General features: G+C 51.7%; 1 protein-coding gene across 1 annotated transcript in view; it reads left to right on the top strand.

The window, feature by feature from the left end:
• GALNT17 (polypeptide N-acetylgalactosaminyltransferase 17) overlaps positions 1-18,693 on the top strand; it is a 466,786-nt gene that overhangs the window by 197,158 nt on the left and 250,935 nt on the right. Inside the window, exon 3 of the mRNA XM_066274629.1 lies at positions 16,374-16,540. Coding sequence (XP_066130726.1) covers positions 16,374-16,540 — 167 coding nt within the window. The remainder of the gene's footprint in view (positions 1-16,373; positions 16,541-18,693) is intronic.

Below are 18,693 nucleotides of genomic sequence, written 5' to 3' on the forward strand. Positions count from 1 at the left end.
TCCAGGTGATACAGATACACCTGTCCTTTGGCGTGTTAAAAATAAAGGAGCATTTTTTTTAGATGTAAACAAAATCCACATTAAAATCGAGGGATAGGCACTGCTTCCCATCAGTCATTCGCATCAAGGCATATTTGTACTGCTCAGTTTTCTACGGGTTTTCTCTCTCCTGGCTCTTGCTGGTAGGATAAAAAAATATTTGGAATTAGATAAAGTCACCATCTTCAGCAAGTTGAGCTGCTTTTCTCCAGGGATCTAATGTGGTGGCGTCCTTACAATAAGCATAGGAGGTGCCCTGGGAGGAGACTCACTCTCCCTGTGACTGTAGGCACTTCATTAAATTATTGGAATTCCAGAACTGCATGCTCCATTCAACGCCTTTATGCCACAAGTGACTAGGATTTTTCCTCTTCTATTTATTAATATACTTACAAATATTTATTGAATACAACTTATGTGCTGCAACTATATCAGCCAAAGAGATGTGGTCCCTGTCTTCACGGAGCCCACAGGCTCGTGATGGGAAGGGTGAGTGTTGAAGCCAGAGGCCCCAGGGAAAGATTTATTATTGCCACTCCGCTCGTGTATCCATAATTATTTCTGTCCCAGCCCAAGATGTGAGGAGTTGAGTCAACATGAGGGCCGATAGCAAAAGATCTTAATTGTGGGATTTTAGGAAAGAAGGCATTACTTGGAGGAAGGATGAGAACTACATGTTAGTAACATATGTCTGAGGGGTAGTACAAGTGGCAAGGGAATTCTATAGGACATTGAAAAACAACAACAACAACAATGGAAATGGGATTTAAAGAGGATGAACGTTTCTTTTGATGCCTTTCTGCTCCAAAGCGGAAGTGTGTTCTAGAGTTAGGAATTGGTCACAAAAGTTTAGGATGTTTCACAATGGGTATTAATGAATGAGACTGGATGTCCGGCCAGCTCAGGAGGGTGGTTCAGTTCCTGTGTAAGATGTTCGAGCTTGGGCTCACATCCTGTTCAGTATTTATCATTGTAAACAGCACTTCCATGACCATAAGAAATGGGCCTATCGCTGGAGCTAACTCAGTTTTTAAAGAAAATTACAGTCCTTTTATGTTTAAGTTTCTTATGCCCTTTAAAAGCTGCATGTTGACTAACTGGGGAAGGCCTACAAATGAGAGTGATTGGCTTTGTTTATTATACAAGGCAGGCTGGCACAGACTAGATCCTGAGTAGAGAAAAAAGATGGAGGTCCTTTTCAGTGGTGAGCATGTTTGTTTCCTAGAACAGACAGCGTGAGGTCGGGCCATGTCATCCTTCCCCAACACCCGTGTTTGAAAATACAGAAGAGTTGTGATTTTGGTTTTGACTCGGTGTTTCATTTCTGGTTGTGGCCACAGGGTGTCTGTCCATTGTGGGATGACTTGATGTATCTCTGACTCATGCTAGTGGATCCTGTGCCCATGTGAAAATCCAAGAGCACGTGGTCCAAAATTGCAGTTTTTCTGAATTTTGCTGTATGGTTCAGTCATCTCTGTTAATCTAAACTGGTGTGTTTTCCTGTGTTATATTTGCTCGCTATAAAAAAAAATAAGAACAGCAAATGTATGAAGAAGCAAGAAAAAAATTTTATAATTTCACCACCTAGTGACAAAATGACATTTTATTTTCGTTTGAAATTCTTTTCTTACTAGTGAGGGTCCGCCTATCTTCATATGGGTTCTTTTGTTCTCTGAGTTGTGTGTTCATGTTTTTCTTTGTTTATCTTATTGTGTTCTTCAGGTTTTCATTCTCTCTCACTCTTCTGTAATCACTGTAAAATTCTTTTGCACTTTGCTTTTGTTTTTCAGTTTTATTATTTTTATGATCAGAGTCTTGCAATGAATGATTGAACTAGTGAAGACTCTTCAATATCCAGAGTATTATGAATATTCCATTATGTCTTTCTTTCACTTTTCTTATATTTGGTGTTCTAAATTTAACTGCTGTACTTAGCTACAATTTACAGTGCAGTCTCTTTGGAGGGGAAACCTCTCACTATTTTATCCAATAGAGTGACAGTGGTCCCAGCGTCATATATTGAATGATTCTTTCCTTACGCTTTGGTTCGTGGCACCTTCTTGACATAAATCCTCTAGGACCAGGTCTGTTTCTGGTCTCTTGGTTCTGTTTCACTTGTTAGTCAGATGGTTCTTGATTAAGTTATATTAGCTTACATTAGATTTTTATACCATTATATTTCTCTGGGTTTTCTTAAGTTGTTTTTCCTGCAATAGGTTTGTTATTCTTACCTGTTTATTTTTTCAGGTCATTGTTAAAATCATTAGTCAAGTGATAAAATTCTTTTTTTTTTTTTTTTTTTTTTTTTTTTTTTTTTTTTAGCAAGACAGAGAGACAGAAAGAGACAGAGAGACAGGAAGGGAAAGAGATGAGAAGCATCAACTCATAGTTGTGATACTTTAATTGTTCACTGATTGTTTCTCATACGTGCCTTGTTTGGGGAACTCAAGCCAAGCCAGTGATCCCTTGCTTAAACCAGTGACCTTGGGCTTCAAACCAGTGACCTTTGGGCTCAAGCCAGTGACCATGGCATTATGTTAATGGTCCCACACTCAAGGTGGTGACCCCATGCTCAAGCTGACGATCTCAGGGTTTTGAACCTGGGACCTCAGTGTTCCAGAGAGATGCTCTACCCACTGCATCACCACTGATCAGGCAATAAAATTATTTCCATAGGACTATATTTAAAGTAACATTTATTGTATTTTTTATACGTATGAAAGTAGTACCTGTTTGGTGTAGAACTTTGGAGACCAGAGTGAAATGCAAATGAATAAATAGAAGCCATCAAAAGTCCCTCTATTCAGATCCTCCTTGATAAATCACTTCTTTTTTTTTCCAGAGGCTAAAACAAAGGGCCTTGGAGTCAGGGACATGTGGTTTTTAGACTCGAGCTCTGTCTACCAAAGGCAAGTGACTCAGAGCCTCTCTTTTCTCAACTGCAAAATGGGAATGCCTACATTACTGGCTCATTGTGAAAGGTAATGAGATAATGGACACATGGTACAGTTCTTGGCTCAGTGAGCTGCTGCAGGGGTCACATTTTCACCACTCTTCTTCCGTCCTTATTTGGGACCAGAGGGCTTCTCAGGTGCTGAGCTGCTGCAGGGGTCACATTTTCACCACTCTTCTTCCATCCTTATTTGGGACCAGAGGGCTTCTCAGGTGATGGCCGAGGGCGTGAAAACCCTCTTGAGGTTCGTGCTTAGGATCTGGCACAAGCACTTCCCCTTGTTCTGCTGGTCAAAGCAAGCCACATGGCTGAGCCCAGATCCAAGGTGTGGAGAAGCACACTTAGCCCCTTTAGTACGAAAACTTCATAGCCACATGGCAAAGGCCATGCACACGTAGAGGGAAAGGATTGGGTTGTCCATGCATTTACCACACAGGACGGGTAGACCCTTGTGAATCAAACCAGCGGTTCAGGCAGGGAGGGGGCATTTTCGGGTCCTGTGAGGCCGCAGAGCCAGGTAAGAACCAAGCTATGTCTAAAGGGGCTGGGTGTGGGGTTAGACGTAGTGTGGGGAGGGCCTGGCCTTGGTGGGGGGGGGACTTCCTGGGTGGAAGTAACATAACAAAAGTAACAATAACAATACCAAGGACAGTGTGGTGGCCCAGATATGGGAATAAACAGAAGTGTTTCCAGGGTCGGTGTCAATAGAAAGACCGGCCTGACTGGCCAGTTCTGCTGAAACACTAAAAGGAAAACCAGCTAGTTTGGTAATACATTGCTCACTGATGTGCTGAAGTTACAGGGTAACAACCTTCAGAACCAAATTGGAGCTCTGTGTGGGGTAGGGGGTGGGGAGGTGGGGCTGGCTGGAAACAGGGTCTGTGGCCTTCAGTTTCTATGAAGAATCCTATTGACCGAATTTTGGATCTGCTGGGCCTTGGAACACAGTTATTTATTATTTCCAGTTGGCATCATTTCCTAATGTGTTTTCGTCCCTCCTGCAGTGGTTGGGGCTGTCCCCTCTGATTTCACTCACCTTTGAAAGGTTATAGGATAAACACTGTGTGTGCACAACCGAGAGAGCGTTTCCCGTGCCTTAAGTGCGCTGAGGTTTTCTTAGCTCTGGCCTGAAACTGTCTGCATTCATTTACCCTTCATTGTCTTCAGACATTCTGTTTCCGAGCCATTTTTCAGTAAAACTCTCGGATTTTTTTCTTTTCCTTCTCTGTTCTCGTCAGTTAAATACAGAAGGATAAGGCGCCTCCTACCTGGATGGATTGATTCACCTACTGAGCTGAGACTCCAGAGACGGCCCCGCCCCAACCCCGTCTGTTTCCTCCCTTCCCTGTTAGAGAAAACAGGGTGCGCAGAGCAGGGAACTTCGGTCAGAACTGCGGGGTAAAGAAGGTGACCCAAGCCCTTGCACTTAAAAAAAAAAAGACTTCTGAAAATAGAGACAGGTTGGGTGCTTTGCCCTTGTTACCGCCTGCTTTTACACCTTGAAGCTGGCATAGCTGCCACCGGGCCACGGAGAGCTGAGTCTTCAGCTTTTCTGGCTGAAGACAGTTGCCTTGTCCTTGGAAAAGCAACTCTTTTCAACTCAGAGAAAGCGACTTCTCAGGAGGCCCAGGAGCCAGTAGAGAATCAGTTGAAAAAACAAAAACAGTTTGGGGAGTATTCCAAAATAAATGTTTATAGGAATCAGGCTGGCAGGGCAGGGGAGAGCATAGGGCTTTATGGACCCCACAGTGCTTGAAAATAGGGCATGGGCGCTGGTCTTTGACCAGGGGCTGCCGACTGACCATGGCGCTCGGAGCCATGTGAGAAGCCAATGAAAGGTATATATTTGTACCCTAGAAAAAAACAAAAAACAAATACTTCTATACTCACAACATCTTGCATTGACTTTCTGAGGGTTTTCCTGGAAGTCCGCGTACCCCAGGGTAAGAACCTGTGCCTTGCACAGAGCGGGCTGCATCTTCATTCATGACAGTGGCCCCAGTGCCACTGATGGGGGAAGTAAGACACACAGGGCTTTGAACACTGGAGCGTCCCCTGTGGGGACCCCGCTAATGAGGGGTGCTGCCACTTCAGCCTGAGGAAATGGAATCACTCAACAAATTCCCTCATAATGAGCGGTCTGAGAGAGGGACCTCGTACATCTTGTGTATTCAGCCCCACGTCTTGTATTGCAAGGTCTGCTGTTGCTAAAAATAATACCACTCTTTTCCTAGGATTATAGGAAAGGCTTGGTGAGGAGGGAAGAAAAAAAAATAAAATAAAAGGAGTCTTTGGGTTGGTTAATGCACTTGACCCAGGCAGCTGTCCAAACTTGAGGCCTGATTAGTGAATCCGGGGCGACAGCAGGCAGTTGTGTTCAGGATGGTGCCGTCTCTGTGTCGGGGCGCCATCACCGATGTCATAATTGCAGGAGGAGAGAAGTGATGCCTTTGATCATAAGAAGAGCAGAGGGAAGGTCAGGGGGGTTTCAACCATTCATTCAGGAACCCATCTATCTGCCAAGTGGCGTGCTGGGGAAAAGGAAAAGAAAGGAGGCCGGCTGGCTGCCCGGCAGTGGGAGAGGACAGAGTGACAGGTGCCAGGGTGGCCGCACACAGAGGGAGAGACAGCAGCAGCACCAGGGCCTGCCATCCTGCTCGGGGTCTGGGAAGCTGCCCGGAGCTGGGGCTGGAGGCAGGAAGGGGGGGGGGGTGTTAGGCAGAAGAAAAGGGCATGTCAGGCAGGGAGAAAAGTGTGTGTGAATCGAGAGGCAGCGTTCTCAGTTCTGGGCGATATGAGCAGCGTCCAGGGGCTGCAGGCAAGTGATGCGGGAGATGGGGCTGAGGAGGTCAGTCAGCTGGGGCTCAGTGTGGGTGCCAGGCAAAGGAACTTGAGCCAAATTCCAAAAGCTTTGGGAAGGCAAAGAGATCATGTGAGGGGTGACATGCTCGTGCTTGCGTTTGGAAAGATCATTCTGGCAGCAGCGCGATGGTTAGTACGGGGTCTGGCTGCAGAGGGGCAGACTGGACACTAGGGACCAGTCACACCTTTCGGTGTCACGCAGGAAGGAGTTGGTGAGGAGTGACGCTCAGGCAGTCGAGACGGGGGAGAGGCGTGAGTGTCATCAAGAATCCTAACGGTGGCAGAATCCCCAGGTTTTGGCGAACTGTTGGGCATGTTGGCTGGCTCATGGTTTTAACCCGACTCCCGAAGAGGAAAAGGGATGCCCCTGAACGAAGACAGGAAGGCACAGAGGGAGCAGGTGTCAGTTGTAGGCATGCTGCATTTGGGAGGCTGAGGAGACATGCGGGAAGAGCTGTCCAGTGGGCAGCTGCAGCCTGAACGAAGGTCCCGGCCAGAGGTGCGGGTTTGGAAGTTGCCGGTGTAGTGATCGGAGCCGTGGACTTGGAGGAGGTCCCCCAGGAAGGGTTTAACCGCCGAGGACAGAACACGTTTTAGAGTTTGGAGGACTAACAGGAAAGGGCAATCTGTGAAACGGAGCAAGCGGCCAGGGCATGGCTCCCATGGGAGAAGTGGATAGGGCAGGAGGGGAGTGGAGAGTGAGCCGGGATCCAAGAGGAAAGGGCCATTTGGATGAGGAGAGGAGTGAGGAGCGACCGTGTTAGGTGCTGCAGAGATGATGGTCAGCTAAGGGGAGGCTGGGAAGTTTCCACTGATCCTGGCCACATGGATGTTGCTGGGAACGCTGACAAGGGAAGTGTTAGCAGAGTAGGGTAACCAGAAGCCAGACGCTAGTGGAGTGTGGAATGAATGGGAGAGACAGGAAGGAGACACGGAGGGCAGACAGAGGGAAGATGATGACTAAGGCCATGGGGAAGGGGCTTTTTTTATTTAAGTGGAAGACTTGAGTCTCTTTCCTGAGTGGGGAAAGTGAGTGGGGGGAGAAGGAAGACAGAGGTGAGAGGGGTGGGTGAAGCCAGGCCCGGAGGGGGAGAGGAAGGCGAGAAGGCTCTGACCTCGTGACCCGACTTCCTTCAAGGCTGAGTTCAGAGGTCATTTAGATCGCAGGTGGAAGGGGGCTGGGGATGGCTGCTCGCATTTCCATGTTTAGAGGAATCATCATCAGAACTTGGTATGGGATTCTGATCCAGTGGGGGCCAGGTGGGCCTGAGAATGTGCATTCTGGACAGGCTGCCAGGTGAATCTGCGCTGAGGCGACAGGTCTGCGACCTCGCTCGGAGACTCCTGCTGTGGTTTCGAGTTCCTCCGTGGAGTAGGGGGCATAGGTCCCTGCGGGAGGAGGATGGGCCTGAGCAAGGTGGGGAGGGGAAAGGGCAGAGGATTAAAGGCTCTGACCTGTCTCGCAAAGAAGGCGACGGGGCAGCTGAGGCCCCCACGGGGACGGGAGACCTCGGATCTGCCTTGTCACCACTGCAGCTGGGGACTTGCCCCTGCAGAGTCAACAGCCTATGTGAGGGGGTTGGGGGAGACAGGTGGACAGCTGATCCTGAGCCAGGGCTCTGCAGGGCTGGCGAGAAGGGCGCAGGGAATGAGATGGAGTGAGGCAGGGCAAGGCTGAATGAAGAGCAGTGCCTAGAGTTCGGCTGTGCGTGGAAGAGCGTGAAGTCAGGAAAGGGCTAATGTCCCGAGGGAAATCCGAGGGACCCAGGACCCGGAGGCCTTGCTGAGGTGTAAGAGTCGGTGTCTGGGGAGTACGAGGTGGGGAGAACGGAAGTGAACGGAGCTGGTAGCTGCTGAAAGCGAAGACTTTTGAGGTGCTACAGCTCTGGACAGTGATGAGTCCAGGAAAGGCCATGGAAGTTGTCCCCTGGTCATCTCTTGTGGTTCAGAGGCTCCCTGGCTGAGCTGAAGTGATGTCTGAGGCTGTGATAGGGACGAGGGATTGGAATGACAGGGTTCTGGTGAGACATCACACCTCAATCTGGTATAATCTTTTATTCCAAACTGTAGGGCAGTATATAGAGAGAGGGTTCTCCAAAGAAACAGAACCAATAGCATATCATCCATCTATCTATCAATTTATCATCTATCTATCTATCTATCTATCTATCTATCTATCTATCATCTGACTATATCTATCATCTATCTATCTACCTACCTACCTACCTACCTACCTATCTATCTACCTACCTATCTACCTATTATCTATCTATCTAAAGAAAGAGAGAAAAGAAAGAGGCTTATTTTAAGGAATTTGGCTTACATGATTGTGGAAGCTGCCAAGTCCAAAGCCTGCAGGGCTCGCCAGCTGGCTGCAGAGCCAGGGAGGAAATGAGACTTCAGTTAGAGGCCAAAGGTCATCTGCTAACAGTGTTCTCTCTTCTTCAGGACCTCAGTCTTTTGTCATCTTAAAACCTTCAACTGATTGAATGAGGCCCACCCACATCATGGAGGGTAATCACTTTGCTCTAGGCTTCCTGAACTGAATGTTAATCTCATCTAAAAAAATGGAAGGGAAGGGAAGGGGAGGGGAGGGGAGGGGAGAGAAGGGGAGGGGAGGAGAGGGGAGGGGAGGGAGGGAAGGAGGGAGGGAGGGAGGGAGGAAGGAAGGGAGGAAGGGAGGGAGGAAGGAAGGACCTTTACGGAAACATCTAGAATAACGTTTGACTGGATGCCTGGGTATCGTGGCCTAGCCACATGTCACATAAAATTAACCATCACAGGCAAGTAGATTTGCATGGCGACCTGCCCCGTAGTCCGGCCCCATGTCCACAGTGTGTGAGAGAGAGGAGTGAGGGGTTTATCTCCTTGCTGGGGAAGAAGTGAGGCTGTTTGTGGTGGTGAGCCACGGTAAGCATGCGGTTGTTCCGAGGTTTTGTGTCTGCCAGTATGCATGAGCTTGATTAATGGCCCTGTCCAGGCTCAGGAGTGTTGGCGCTTTTGCAATAGGGTATTGCAACACATCCTGTGTTGTTTTTAACCCGTGGTTTGGTATAGCTTGGGCTGGCATGCACCAGACGTGGCTGCGGTTCAGCTTGTGTTTTCAGTGCTCGTGGCCACATGGAGTTCAGCAGCCAAGAGATGACTGTTGCACACCTTTGCCTTTCCTCCCTGATGACTTCTGCCTGCTGACTGGATACCCCGATTTGAGAAATGCACTCTAGCACTAAGTGGCTGGGACACACGAATGGTTTCTTGGGATTACAGCCCTTTTGCCTCTAGTTTGAGACATGGGTTTTGGGTGTGTGTGGTGCTGGCCACTGTGAGTGTGGCCAGGCCAAGGAAGTGTGTGACCACGGAGGCTGGGGAACAGGTGTGATGATTCTGGAAGTGCAGGGGAAGTGGCCTGCTGTTACCCTGCAGGTTTGCCCTCATAGATGAAACGCATTCAGAATCTATAGGGTAGATGCTCAGGTTTGCCCTCATAGATGAAACGCATTCAGAATCTATAGGGTAGATGCTCAAGGACCTGGACTGTGCACTGTGAAGTGGATCTGGTGTCGTGTGGTTGTGACGATGATGGTGAGGAAGGAATCCTTGCCTCCCGCATTTGCCTGCAGCGGCATGAGGAGGAGCCGTGAAGATGAGTCCCCCCAAGTCTGTCATAATTATCCAGTTTCTCATTAGAGCACAGCTGCTCCTGTGGTGGCAAGGTGGTGTTTCTTGCCGTCAGCTGTAGAATCTTATTTGTGGATCTTTGTGACCTCGTGCCTGTCTTTGAAGCATTTTCAAAATGAAGATCAGCCTAGTAGGACTTTGCAGAGCTTGATGTGAGTCTGGTCCCAACACCTGGTTCTCTACTGCTCCAGCTCTAAATAAACGTAGACAGATTTCTTCTGAAGGTCCTGGAAGAGAAAATAAGGGGCCCCTCCTGCCTCTGTGTGCTCAGAAGAGCTCTAATTGCCCGCCCCTCCCTCTGTTCTTGACCATGCAAGTTTGATCCATTGATCCGTCGTCTCAAATCCAGCTCACAGCTCATCTGCCCTGCCCCGCCGGTCCCCGCAGCTCATCCATCAGGGCTGGGGGAGGTGCAGCCGCTGGGCACTTAGCATGTACTGCATCGCTTTACAAACCGGCTTGTTAGAGTAGCGGATGTGTTTTAGCTGTCAAAACCCAGGACTCTCGGTAACTGACAGCAAATTAGAGCTTGGCGGTGCTCGGAAATTGTTCGCTTCACCAGGGTGCGGCACGTGTTTGTGCGGCAGAAACTGAGGAGCCTCATTGCACCCGGGAGCCAGAGCTGAGGCGAGCAGCCAGGGATGCCCTGCAGATGGGCCCCGTGATGGGCCTTGTGATCCAAGTGCTATGGAGGAGCCAGGTAGGCCCTGGGAGGGGAGCCCCCACTTCAGATGGGACCTGAGGGACTGATGGTCAGGAATGGGACCAGGAGCAGCACTGGAGTCAGAGTACAGGCTTGTGTTTACCTGCTGTGAACCAGCCGCGCTTGGCCATCCAGAGCGCACACACAGGAACGCCCCGCACACCCAGCCCTCAGAGGTTGTGGGGTTCTCTGACCCTGAGCTTCCTCAGTCCAAAGGCTTCTGATAACTTCCTGGGGGCACCGCCCAAGGTGGCACCCTGCCCAGATTCACAGCCAGAATACTAGGATCTTTGCCCACAGTCCCACTGGCCTGATTAATCTCAGGTTTGGGGGGAAGCTGGTTTCTGCTCACCCGCATCCTACTTGAAGAGAACTGTCTGGTCTGTCCTCTGTTGCCTCCCAGCAGGCCATAGGCACAGTGCAGCTGTCCACAGAGGGCTGTCTCCTGGTCAAGGCCTTTAGGGCAGCGATAAGGAAGCTGAGACTCAGAGAGACTGAACAGCTTAGCCAGGGTCCCCCAGCTAGAAGAGGCTAGGCCAGAAATTGTGTGGGAAGTTGTCTGCTACAGATGCCACACTTTGCCTTGGTCTGGCAGATACATTTGGAAGAGTCTAAACATCAGATGATGACATTCACATCTAGGCATTCTTGTTGCAGACTTGCTGTGTAACTTAGGACAAGTGACTTCACCTCTCTGTGCCCCATTCTTCTTATTGGTGAAATGGGGATGGCAATACTGCCTACCTTATCAAGTTGCTGTGAGGATTAAATGAGACAGTACAGTCCATGGAAGCTTCCAGCAGTTTCTGGCATGTAGGCTGCTGTGTATGCCTTGGTTATCATCATCATCATCATTATCTGTAACCTCCTGGTTCTCCTGGGCCATGTTTTGCTTGTTTGGTTGTTTTTACAACATTGGGAATGTTTGTGTTCATCTTTTGTTCCCAGGTTGGCAGACTAGGTCCAGTGTATCTTGATACCTCTTGTGCCGGGCGTGGTGGCGCGCCTGTAGTCCCAGCTACTCGGGAGGCTGAGGCGGGAGGATCGCTTGAGCCCAGGAGTTCTGGGCTGTAGTGCGCTATGCCGATCGGGTGTCCGCACTAAGTTCGGCATCAATATGGTGACCTCCTGGGAGCGGGGGACCACCAGGTTGCCTAAGGAGGGGTGAACCGGCCCAGGTCGATACCTCTTGTACCACATTGGAGTCACAGAAGTTGTTTCTTTAAAGCGGGGGTAGTCAACCTTTTCATACCTACCGCCCACTTTTATATCTCTGTTAGTAGTAACATTTTCTAACCGCCCACCAGTTGGTTCCACAGTAATGGTGATTTATAAAGTAGGGAAGTAACTTTACTTTATAAAATTTATAAAGCAGAGTTATACAGCAAGTTAAAGCATATAATAAGAATTACTTACCAAGTACTTTATGTCAGATTTTTGCTAAGTTTGGCAGAATAAATCTTTATAAAACAACTTACTATAGTTAAATCTATCTTTTTATTTATACTTTGGTTGCTCCGCTACTGCCCACCATGAAAGCTGGAACGCCAACTAGTGGACGGTAGGGACCAGGTTGACCACCACTGCTTTAGAGGGTGATCATGGACAGGGATCCGCTTATGAGAAGTCATGGACAACTCTTTGGGCTTTGATTTCTTCCCTGCTCAAGGCTTTGGCCCTTGACCTTTCAGTTCAACTGTGATTCTTCCTGGTGGGTCCCCAGTGGCTGTCGGGGCTCCTTACTCTCCTCTTCTTACTCACCACCACTGAAGTAAGAGCATGAACACTTTTAGTGTTAAGTGAAGTCAATGCCAAGGGCTTGGGGTGGTGGGGAATGAGGGAGCGGGGAACAGGGATCACCTGGGGGGAGTCACCGAGTTCAAGGGAGCATCTCAGGCATATGGACAGCTGGACAGTCAGATGGACAGATGTAAGATGCCTAAGAGACCGCATGTGGGTGGTTGATTGTCTGCTTTCTCTTCTCTATGAGAACTGCGTCACAAGAATCTGTTCCCTGTGAGCCCTTTGAGGAGAGGAGCCTGGTCTTGAATTTCTCTGTAGCCCCTATCTGCCTGGAGCACCAACTGACATTGGTCCAGACTGTCTTTTCTCAGACAAAAGACTGTTTAATGCTTACTGACTAGTTATTGAAAGGCAATTTGTGATTTCTAGGACCTATAGCCGAGTCTGCTTTGCCACAGGAAGTGCACCACACACACACACACACACACTCTCTCTCTCTCTCACACACAATAGACTTTGCAGTATGGCCGTTTCTGGGTGTGCTAGCCTCTCCTCACTCCCCAAGCATCGTTCAGTGTGGAATCAGTTCTTTTCTCCTCACAGCTGCCCAGGTACCTCTCACTTACCTGGATTTGGCAGTAGGAAACATGTCTGATTCTATACATCCCATTATAAAGAGATGGGGCTAGAAGCCAAGTTGACTGACTGCTGGCCATCACGGGGGCCACCCAGAGAGTGCCACATGCCCCACTGTGGCTCCGGGCACTGGGCACCTTCCACCGCCTGAGCTCTGCAGGAACCCGGGAACGAGGGGCGGGGCTTCTGTCATGTCAGCCCGTTAGCAGGGCATGGGGAACTCAGATAAACGTGCGTTTGGATATACTGTCCTGAGGGTCATCAGGCCACAGCGACAGGTGTTTCAGCACCAAGTTCCGAGTGCAGGATGCCCACCTGCTCTCTTCCTCTGTGCAGCCATCAGCATCTCTGTGGCCTGGGAGCCTCTCTTTCTTCACACCACCCACCCTAACCTCCCTCCCTCTTCAGGCATTGGGCATCTGATTGGGGGTAATGTGTGGGTCTGCCAGTGGCTACTCCTTCCAGAGGAAGTCTAGTTGTCCCTCTCTCCGCATATTCCATGCATCTTCTATGTATCAGGCAGTAAGCCAGGCTAGAGTTTTTTAAAGCAGAGTCTACTCCCCCCCCCCCCCCGGAGTTTAAAGACCAACAGAAATGATACGGATTTTCATAATGACTGTATTCATATTTTCTGCCAAAGGTGAGACCCTGAGGATGTCTGGCACGGGAGAGGTGAATTGTTTGTTGTAAGCTGGGCCAGGTTAGAGACCTGGGCCGTGTCGGGGAGGAGAGTCCCGGGTGGGTTCTGCAGGAAGGGCCGGGGTTGAGTGGGAACTCTGGAAGCCTGGCCAGTGGTGACAGGGAATACACACGAGGGAACAGAGGAGCCGGGAGGATGGAGGGTCCTGCCAGGCAGACGGTGTCTTTCCATCTGTTGTCACAGTGCGTTTTCACGGGGCTCTCAAAGGCTGCTCTCACTTGATCCTTACGAGGACCTTGGCTAGGCACCCCCCACCAGGTAGGGTGAGGGTTACTGTGACGGTTGTAGAGATGAAGAACACGGGCGGTGAGCCCAGGGCCATATGCCCAACCTGCGGCCGAGCTCTTCTCGCTTCTGAAATGCCCCCACGGTTTACTGAGCGGCCATCTTGACCCCACGTTCCCCCGAGGCTCTCGCATTTCCCGCTTCACCAGGGGGAACATCTGCTCTGGCCAAGTCTTAATTGCAGCATGACCTCACTGGCTAGGGATGGAGAAGCCGGTGCTGTTAAAAACAAAGGACCCAGGAAAGCGGCCCCCGGGAATGAGTGCTCAGAGCAGGTGGAGTGGAAGGTGTGTACTCCTGGGCGGGGCTGATGAGTAATGGCCTGCGAGGGAGCAGCTGCCAGCCTGCCGGGGGCTCCAGGTGGCTGCCGGCCCCCAGACGAGGCGGCTCTGAGGGACCTTCCGGGCGCCCTCCTCTCTCGGGTCACCACGCAGTAAATGAGATAATTCCTGCTGACTGCCCAGGAGCTCGTCAATAACCGTTCTGATCTCCCTGGCAGCCCCAGAAGTAGATTTACAGCCACGGGGTAAAAATGAGGCTTCCTGATCAATGGATCCCCGGATGGTCTCTTCCAGGAGACAAAAATGTATATTGTAACAAAACTTTATTTTCTTCTGAAAATTGCCTGCGTGATTAATATGGCCCGACACAGGCCAAGCTGTTCAGCATAAAAAACAGCCGTGTGTCTTGTTCCTGCTCCAGGGCCGCTTCGCTCACTCCATTCCTCCCTCTCGGCGCCTCTGTTCTGCTCTCCCACATGGTGCTTGAGCAGAGTCGTGCGAGGAAAAGGGGAGTGCGTGGAAATGCGTGGCCTCCCGATTCCAGCCCACTTTGCTTCCACTTGGTATTTCCAGGGTGGCTCCGATTAAGCATGAAACCAAATTCCCAGTGTTTCCTGGACAGAGGATGGTGGCTCCCGTGACAGAGCCACACAGAGCACGTTTTCTTTGGGTCTTCTGCCATTTTGAATGTCACCAGCCCCGTCTTTAGGGATGGGAGAGATGTTGGGTCTTGGGAGAGGTGGACTTCTTAGGCAGGCGGTGTCATCTTCTGTCCCCATGGAGGTCCTAGGACCACTGGCAAGAAGAGTTGGGGTGTGTCAGGAAGCACACTCCGGCGCAGGCGGAGGACCCGCGCCCTTGATGACAGTTGTGTGCCCGTGCATTTGTGTCTCCTGGAATGTAAGCTCTGTTAGAGCAGGGGTCCCCGGTAGATGTTTTAGTACGTGTTTCTCCAGAAACGGATCTTGAGACAAAAATTGGAGTGCATTAGTTTATTTGGGAGGGGAGTAGAAAGGCATCCCCCAAAGGGGGAGTCATGCAGATGGTCACTGTGGGTGACAGGAGCTTCATCCCAGGGGGACTCTGGGGGACAGTGTAGACACACCCCACGCAGTCAGCCTGCGTTGGGGCTGAGGGGCCTGCTGTGTTGATGCCTCCACCCTCAGCAGGCTCTGGGGGGAGACCTGGGGGTGTGGGATAACCGCATAGGTGGCAGCTGGGGGGAGACCTGGGGGTGTCGGTGGCAGCTGGGGGGAGACCTGGGGGTGCAGGATAACCGCATAGGTGGCAGCTGGGGGGAGACCTGGGGGTGCCGGATAACCGCATAGGTGGCAGCTGGGGGGAGACCTGGGGGTGTCGGTGGCAGCTGGGGGGAGACCTGGGGGTGCAGGATAACCGCATAGGTGGCAGCTGGGGGGAGACCTGGGGGTGCCGGATAACCGCATAGGTGGCAGCTGGGGGGAGACCTGGGGGTGCCGGATAACCGCATAGGTGGCAGCTGGGGGGAGACCTGGGGGTGCCGGATAACCGCATAGGTGGCAGCTGGGGGGAGACCTGGGGGTGTCGGTGGCAGCTGGGGGGAGACCTGGGGGTGCAGGATAACCGCATAGGTGGCAGCTGGGGGGAGACCTGGGGGTGCCGGATAACCGCATAGGTGGCAGCTGGGGGGAGACCTGGGGGTGCCAGATAACCGCATAGGTGGCAGCTGGGGGGAGACCTGGGGGTGCCGGATAACCGCATAGGTGGCAGCTGGGGGGAGACCTGGGGGTGCCAGATAACCGCATAGGTGGCAGCTAGGGGGAGAACTGGGGGTGCCAGATAACCGCATAAGTGGCAGCTGGGGGGAGACCTGGGGGTGCCGGATAACCGCATAGGTGGCAGCTAGGGGGAGAACTGGAGGTGCCAGATAACCGCATAAGTGGCAGCTGGGGGGAGACCTGGGGGTGCCAGATAACCGCATAGGTGGCAGCTAGGGGGAGAACTGGGGTGCCAGATAACCGCATAAGTGGCAGCTGAGGGGAGACCTGGGGGTGCTGGATAACCGCATAAGTGGCAGCTGGGGGGAGACCTGGGGGTGCGGGATAACTGCATAGGTGGCAGTTGAGGGGAGACCTGGGGTTGCGGGATAACCGCATAGGTGGCAGCAACGCAGCCGAGCTCCAGACACGGAAATGCCGGGTGTCCTGGCTGGCAGGCGGGCACTGGCGGGATTGGGGGTACATGTGGGCACAGCGCCTGGGATACAGTGGATGTGTGCCCAAGACTGCTGTCTCCTACTTGTATGGGGTGGGGAATTCAGGGGAAGTGGGGCTGGGTCCCTTAACGCTCTTCTCTTATTCGGTCTTATTCTCAGTTCCTGAGAGAGGTGTCGGGGCCACTGACTCACACCGTGGGAGGACGTGCGCGAGGACAGGACTGAGGTCCTCGCTGTGCCCGGTCACAGTCCTGTGTCTGCCTCCTTCCTCTGACGCCGCTCTCCCTGCTCTTCCCCAGGTGTAAGGAGCTGAAGTACTCCAAGGAGCTGCCCCAGATATCCATCATCTTCATCTTTGTGAACGAGGCCCTGTCGGTGATCCTGCGGTCCGTCCACAGCGCCGTCAACCACACGCCCACGCACCTGCTGAAGGAAATCATCCTGGTGGACGACAACAGTGACGAAGGTACGGGGTGCCCACCACGGGAGGAAGATGCAGACTCACAGTGTCAGCAGGGGGGAAATGCCACTTTCACTCCAGTGGGAGCCCGAGTGTCTTTTGTCTCCTGCTCCTAAGGCCATATATTTATATATGTGGGGAACGGGAGATATTTTAGAGAACGAAGTCTAGGCAAACACTGGTTCATCAGTCCATGAGTCCTCTAGGGTTCTACGTATACATGACCAGTCATGTATCTAGACCAATTTTTCCTCTTCCTTTGACTAAAGGTGATGGTAAGGAAGGGCTGAATTCCTCCTCAATCCCCATCCCCAGCCCATCTCTGTGGTCTTTTTCTGGGAGACAAAAGAAAAAGTGAAATTTTGTTCTGTGATGGGAATGCTCGTTTTACCTCGGAATTCCCCTCGGGGTCCCTGTGCCCACTGAATTCCCCTCACGGTCCCTGTAGATGGGATGAGCAGTGTGTGCAGGCCTTTTGGAGTTCGGCTCTGTTAGCAATGACAGTTCAATTAAAAAAAACAGAAGCAAGCAAAGACTGGACGGCAGTAGCAAAAATCCTGTGAGGTCCTCAGAGATGAAGGTCTGGTGTCCAGGTGGTAGAGTGGGTTGGTTTGGCCAATGGTGCCTTTGGGTGGCTCATAGCCTACAGAATCCATGGTGCTGACTGCAGGGAGAAGCCCTCACCCCCCAAAGCTGATGACAGAAAAGAAAGCCAGCCAGTGTGCACGCATGAAGCCAGGGAGACTTGTCTTCGGAGCTACTGCAGGATTAAGGGGCAGGCTCACCTCTTACCGTCAGCACACTGAATACAGAAGTTTCACCCTGTGAACTCCTGACCAGGAGAGGCACGGAGGTGGCGGGACAAGCCACAGGTCGTGCTTGAAACCTGATGATGACCTTCAGGGGCTCCAGGGTGAACCTACCCCATGTCATTGGCTCAAGAGCTGATGTCCCCCTGCCCCTTCTGAACCGGCATTTCAGCCATATGCCTCCCAGGGCACTACCCTCTCTGAGGACCTCCAGATGTGGAGCACAGATGGGTCATATGCTGAAATTTTTACATCCTTCCTTTTCTCCCTAGGCCGTTTCATTATCTATTGTTTCTTCTAAAACTGACGCTGAGAGTCTTCTTGTGAGAAGGAGGTTCTTTCAGTTCCTTGAAGCTTCTGAGTCACCTGGCAAAGTCCCCAACGCTGGCTGGCTCCCAGCGCCCCCACCTCTCTGCAGCCTCTCTGCAGCCCTCCAGCTTCAGCAGCACTTTCAGACCCCTGCGGGGAGTCCCTGCTGCTACTCAGGACATCCTTGCACTGGCGGGCTAAGTCCCACTCATCCCCCAGGTTTCCCGTGCGTGCGTGTCACATACTCAAAGCCTTTGCTGACATCTGTGCTGCCCCAGCACCCTGTGCCCTACTGTAGCACATAGGACAGCCGTGACTGGCACACCTGCACTCCAGGTTCTGGGCAGGACTTGGTTCGTGGGGCCTGGCTGATAGATAGCTGGTGCTTGGATAAGGGACTAGGGGCCGAGTGGCCGGAGGTGCGGCAGAGAAGAGCTGTCCAGCCTAGAAAAGAGAGGAGACTGGGAATACTGGACTGAATAGGGAAGGAGGTGGGACTGCCAGTGGGGCTCCCTCCCCCATGGGAATCTCCACGGAGCCTGGTCCCGGAGGAGGGAATGGAAGGCCAGGCCCATCTCCGCCAGAATGCTCGCTCTGTGAGAGCAGGGGTCTCCCATAGGTGTCTTAGCTTGGGCTCTCCCAGAAACAGACCTGAGACAAAGAGCTGAGTGGGTAGTTTATTTGGGAGGGGGAGAGGGGAGTGGGAGAGTAGGACTGGGAAGGGACGGTACTCCCCAAAGGGGATGTCATGCAGATAGCTGCTGTGGGCCACGGAGGGAGCTCCATCCCAGGGGGGCTCCGGGAGCCAGTATAAACCCCGCCCCTCAGAGTCAGCCTGCGCTGCGGCTGAGGGAGCCAGGGTGTTTTTATTCTTTTAGCATCAGATGCTTTCAGGCCAGAACCTTCTGGGGCCCTGCCCTGGAAGAAGCTCAGCTCGAGGAGGTCTGGGGTGTGGTGAAGGGATTTCCATTTCTCAGGAACTCCTGGGTGATTCCCCTGGGGTAGGGATCATGCCACTGAGTTAAGTACCATTTCAATGGT

The sequence above is a fragment of the Saccopteryx bilineata genome, chromosome 4 (genome assembly GCF_036850765.1).
Source record: "Saccopteryx bilineata isolate mSacBil1 chromosome 4, mSacBil1_pri_phased_curated, whole genome shotgun sequence".
Taxonomy (NCBI): Eukaryota; Metazoa; Chordata; class Mammalia; order Chiroptera; family Emballonuridae; genus Saccopteryx; species Saccopteryx bilineata.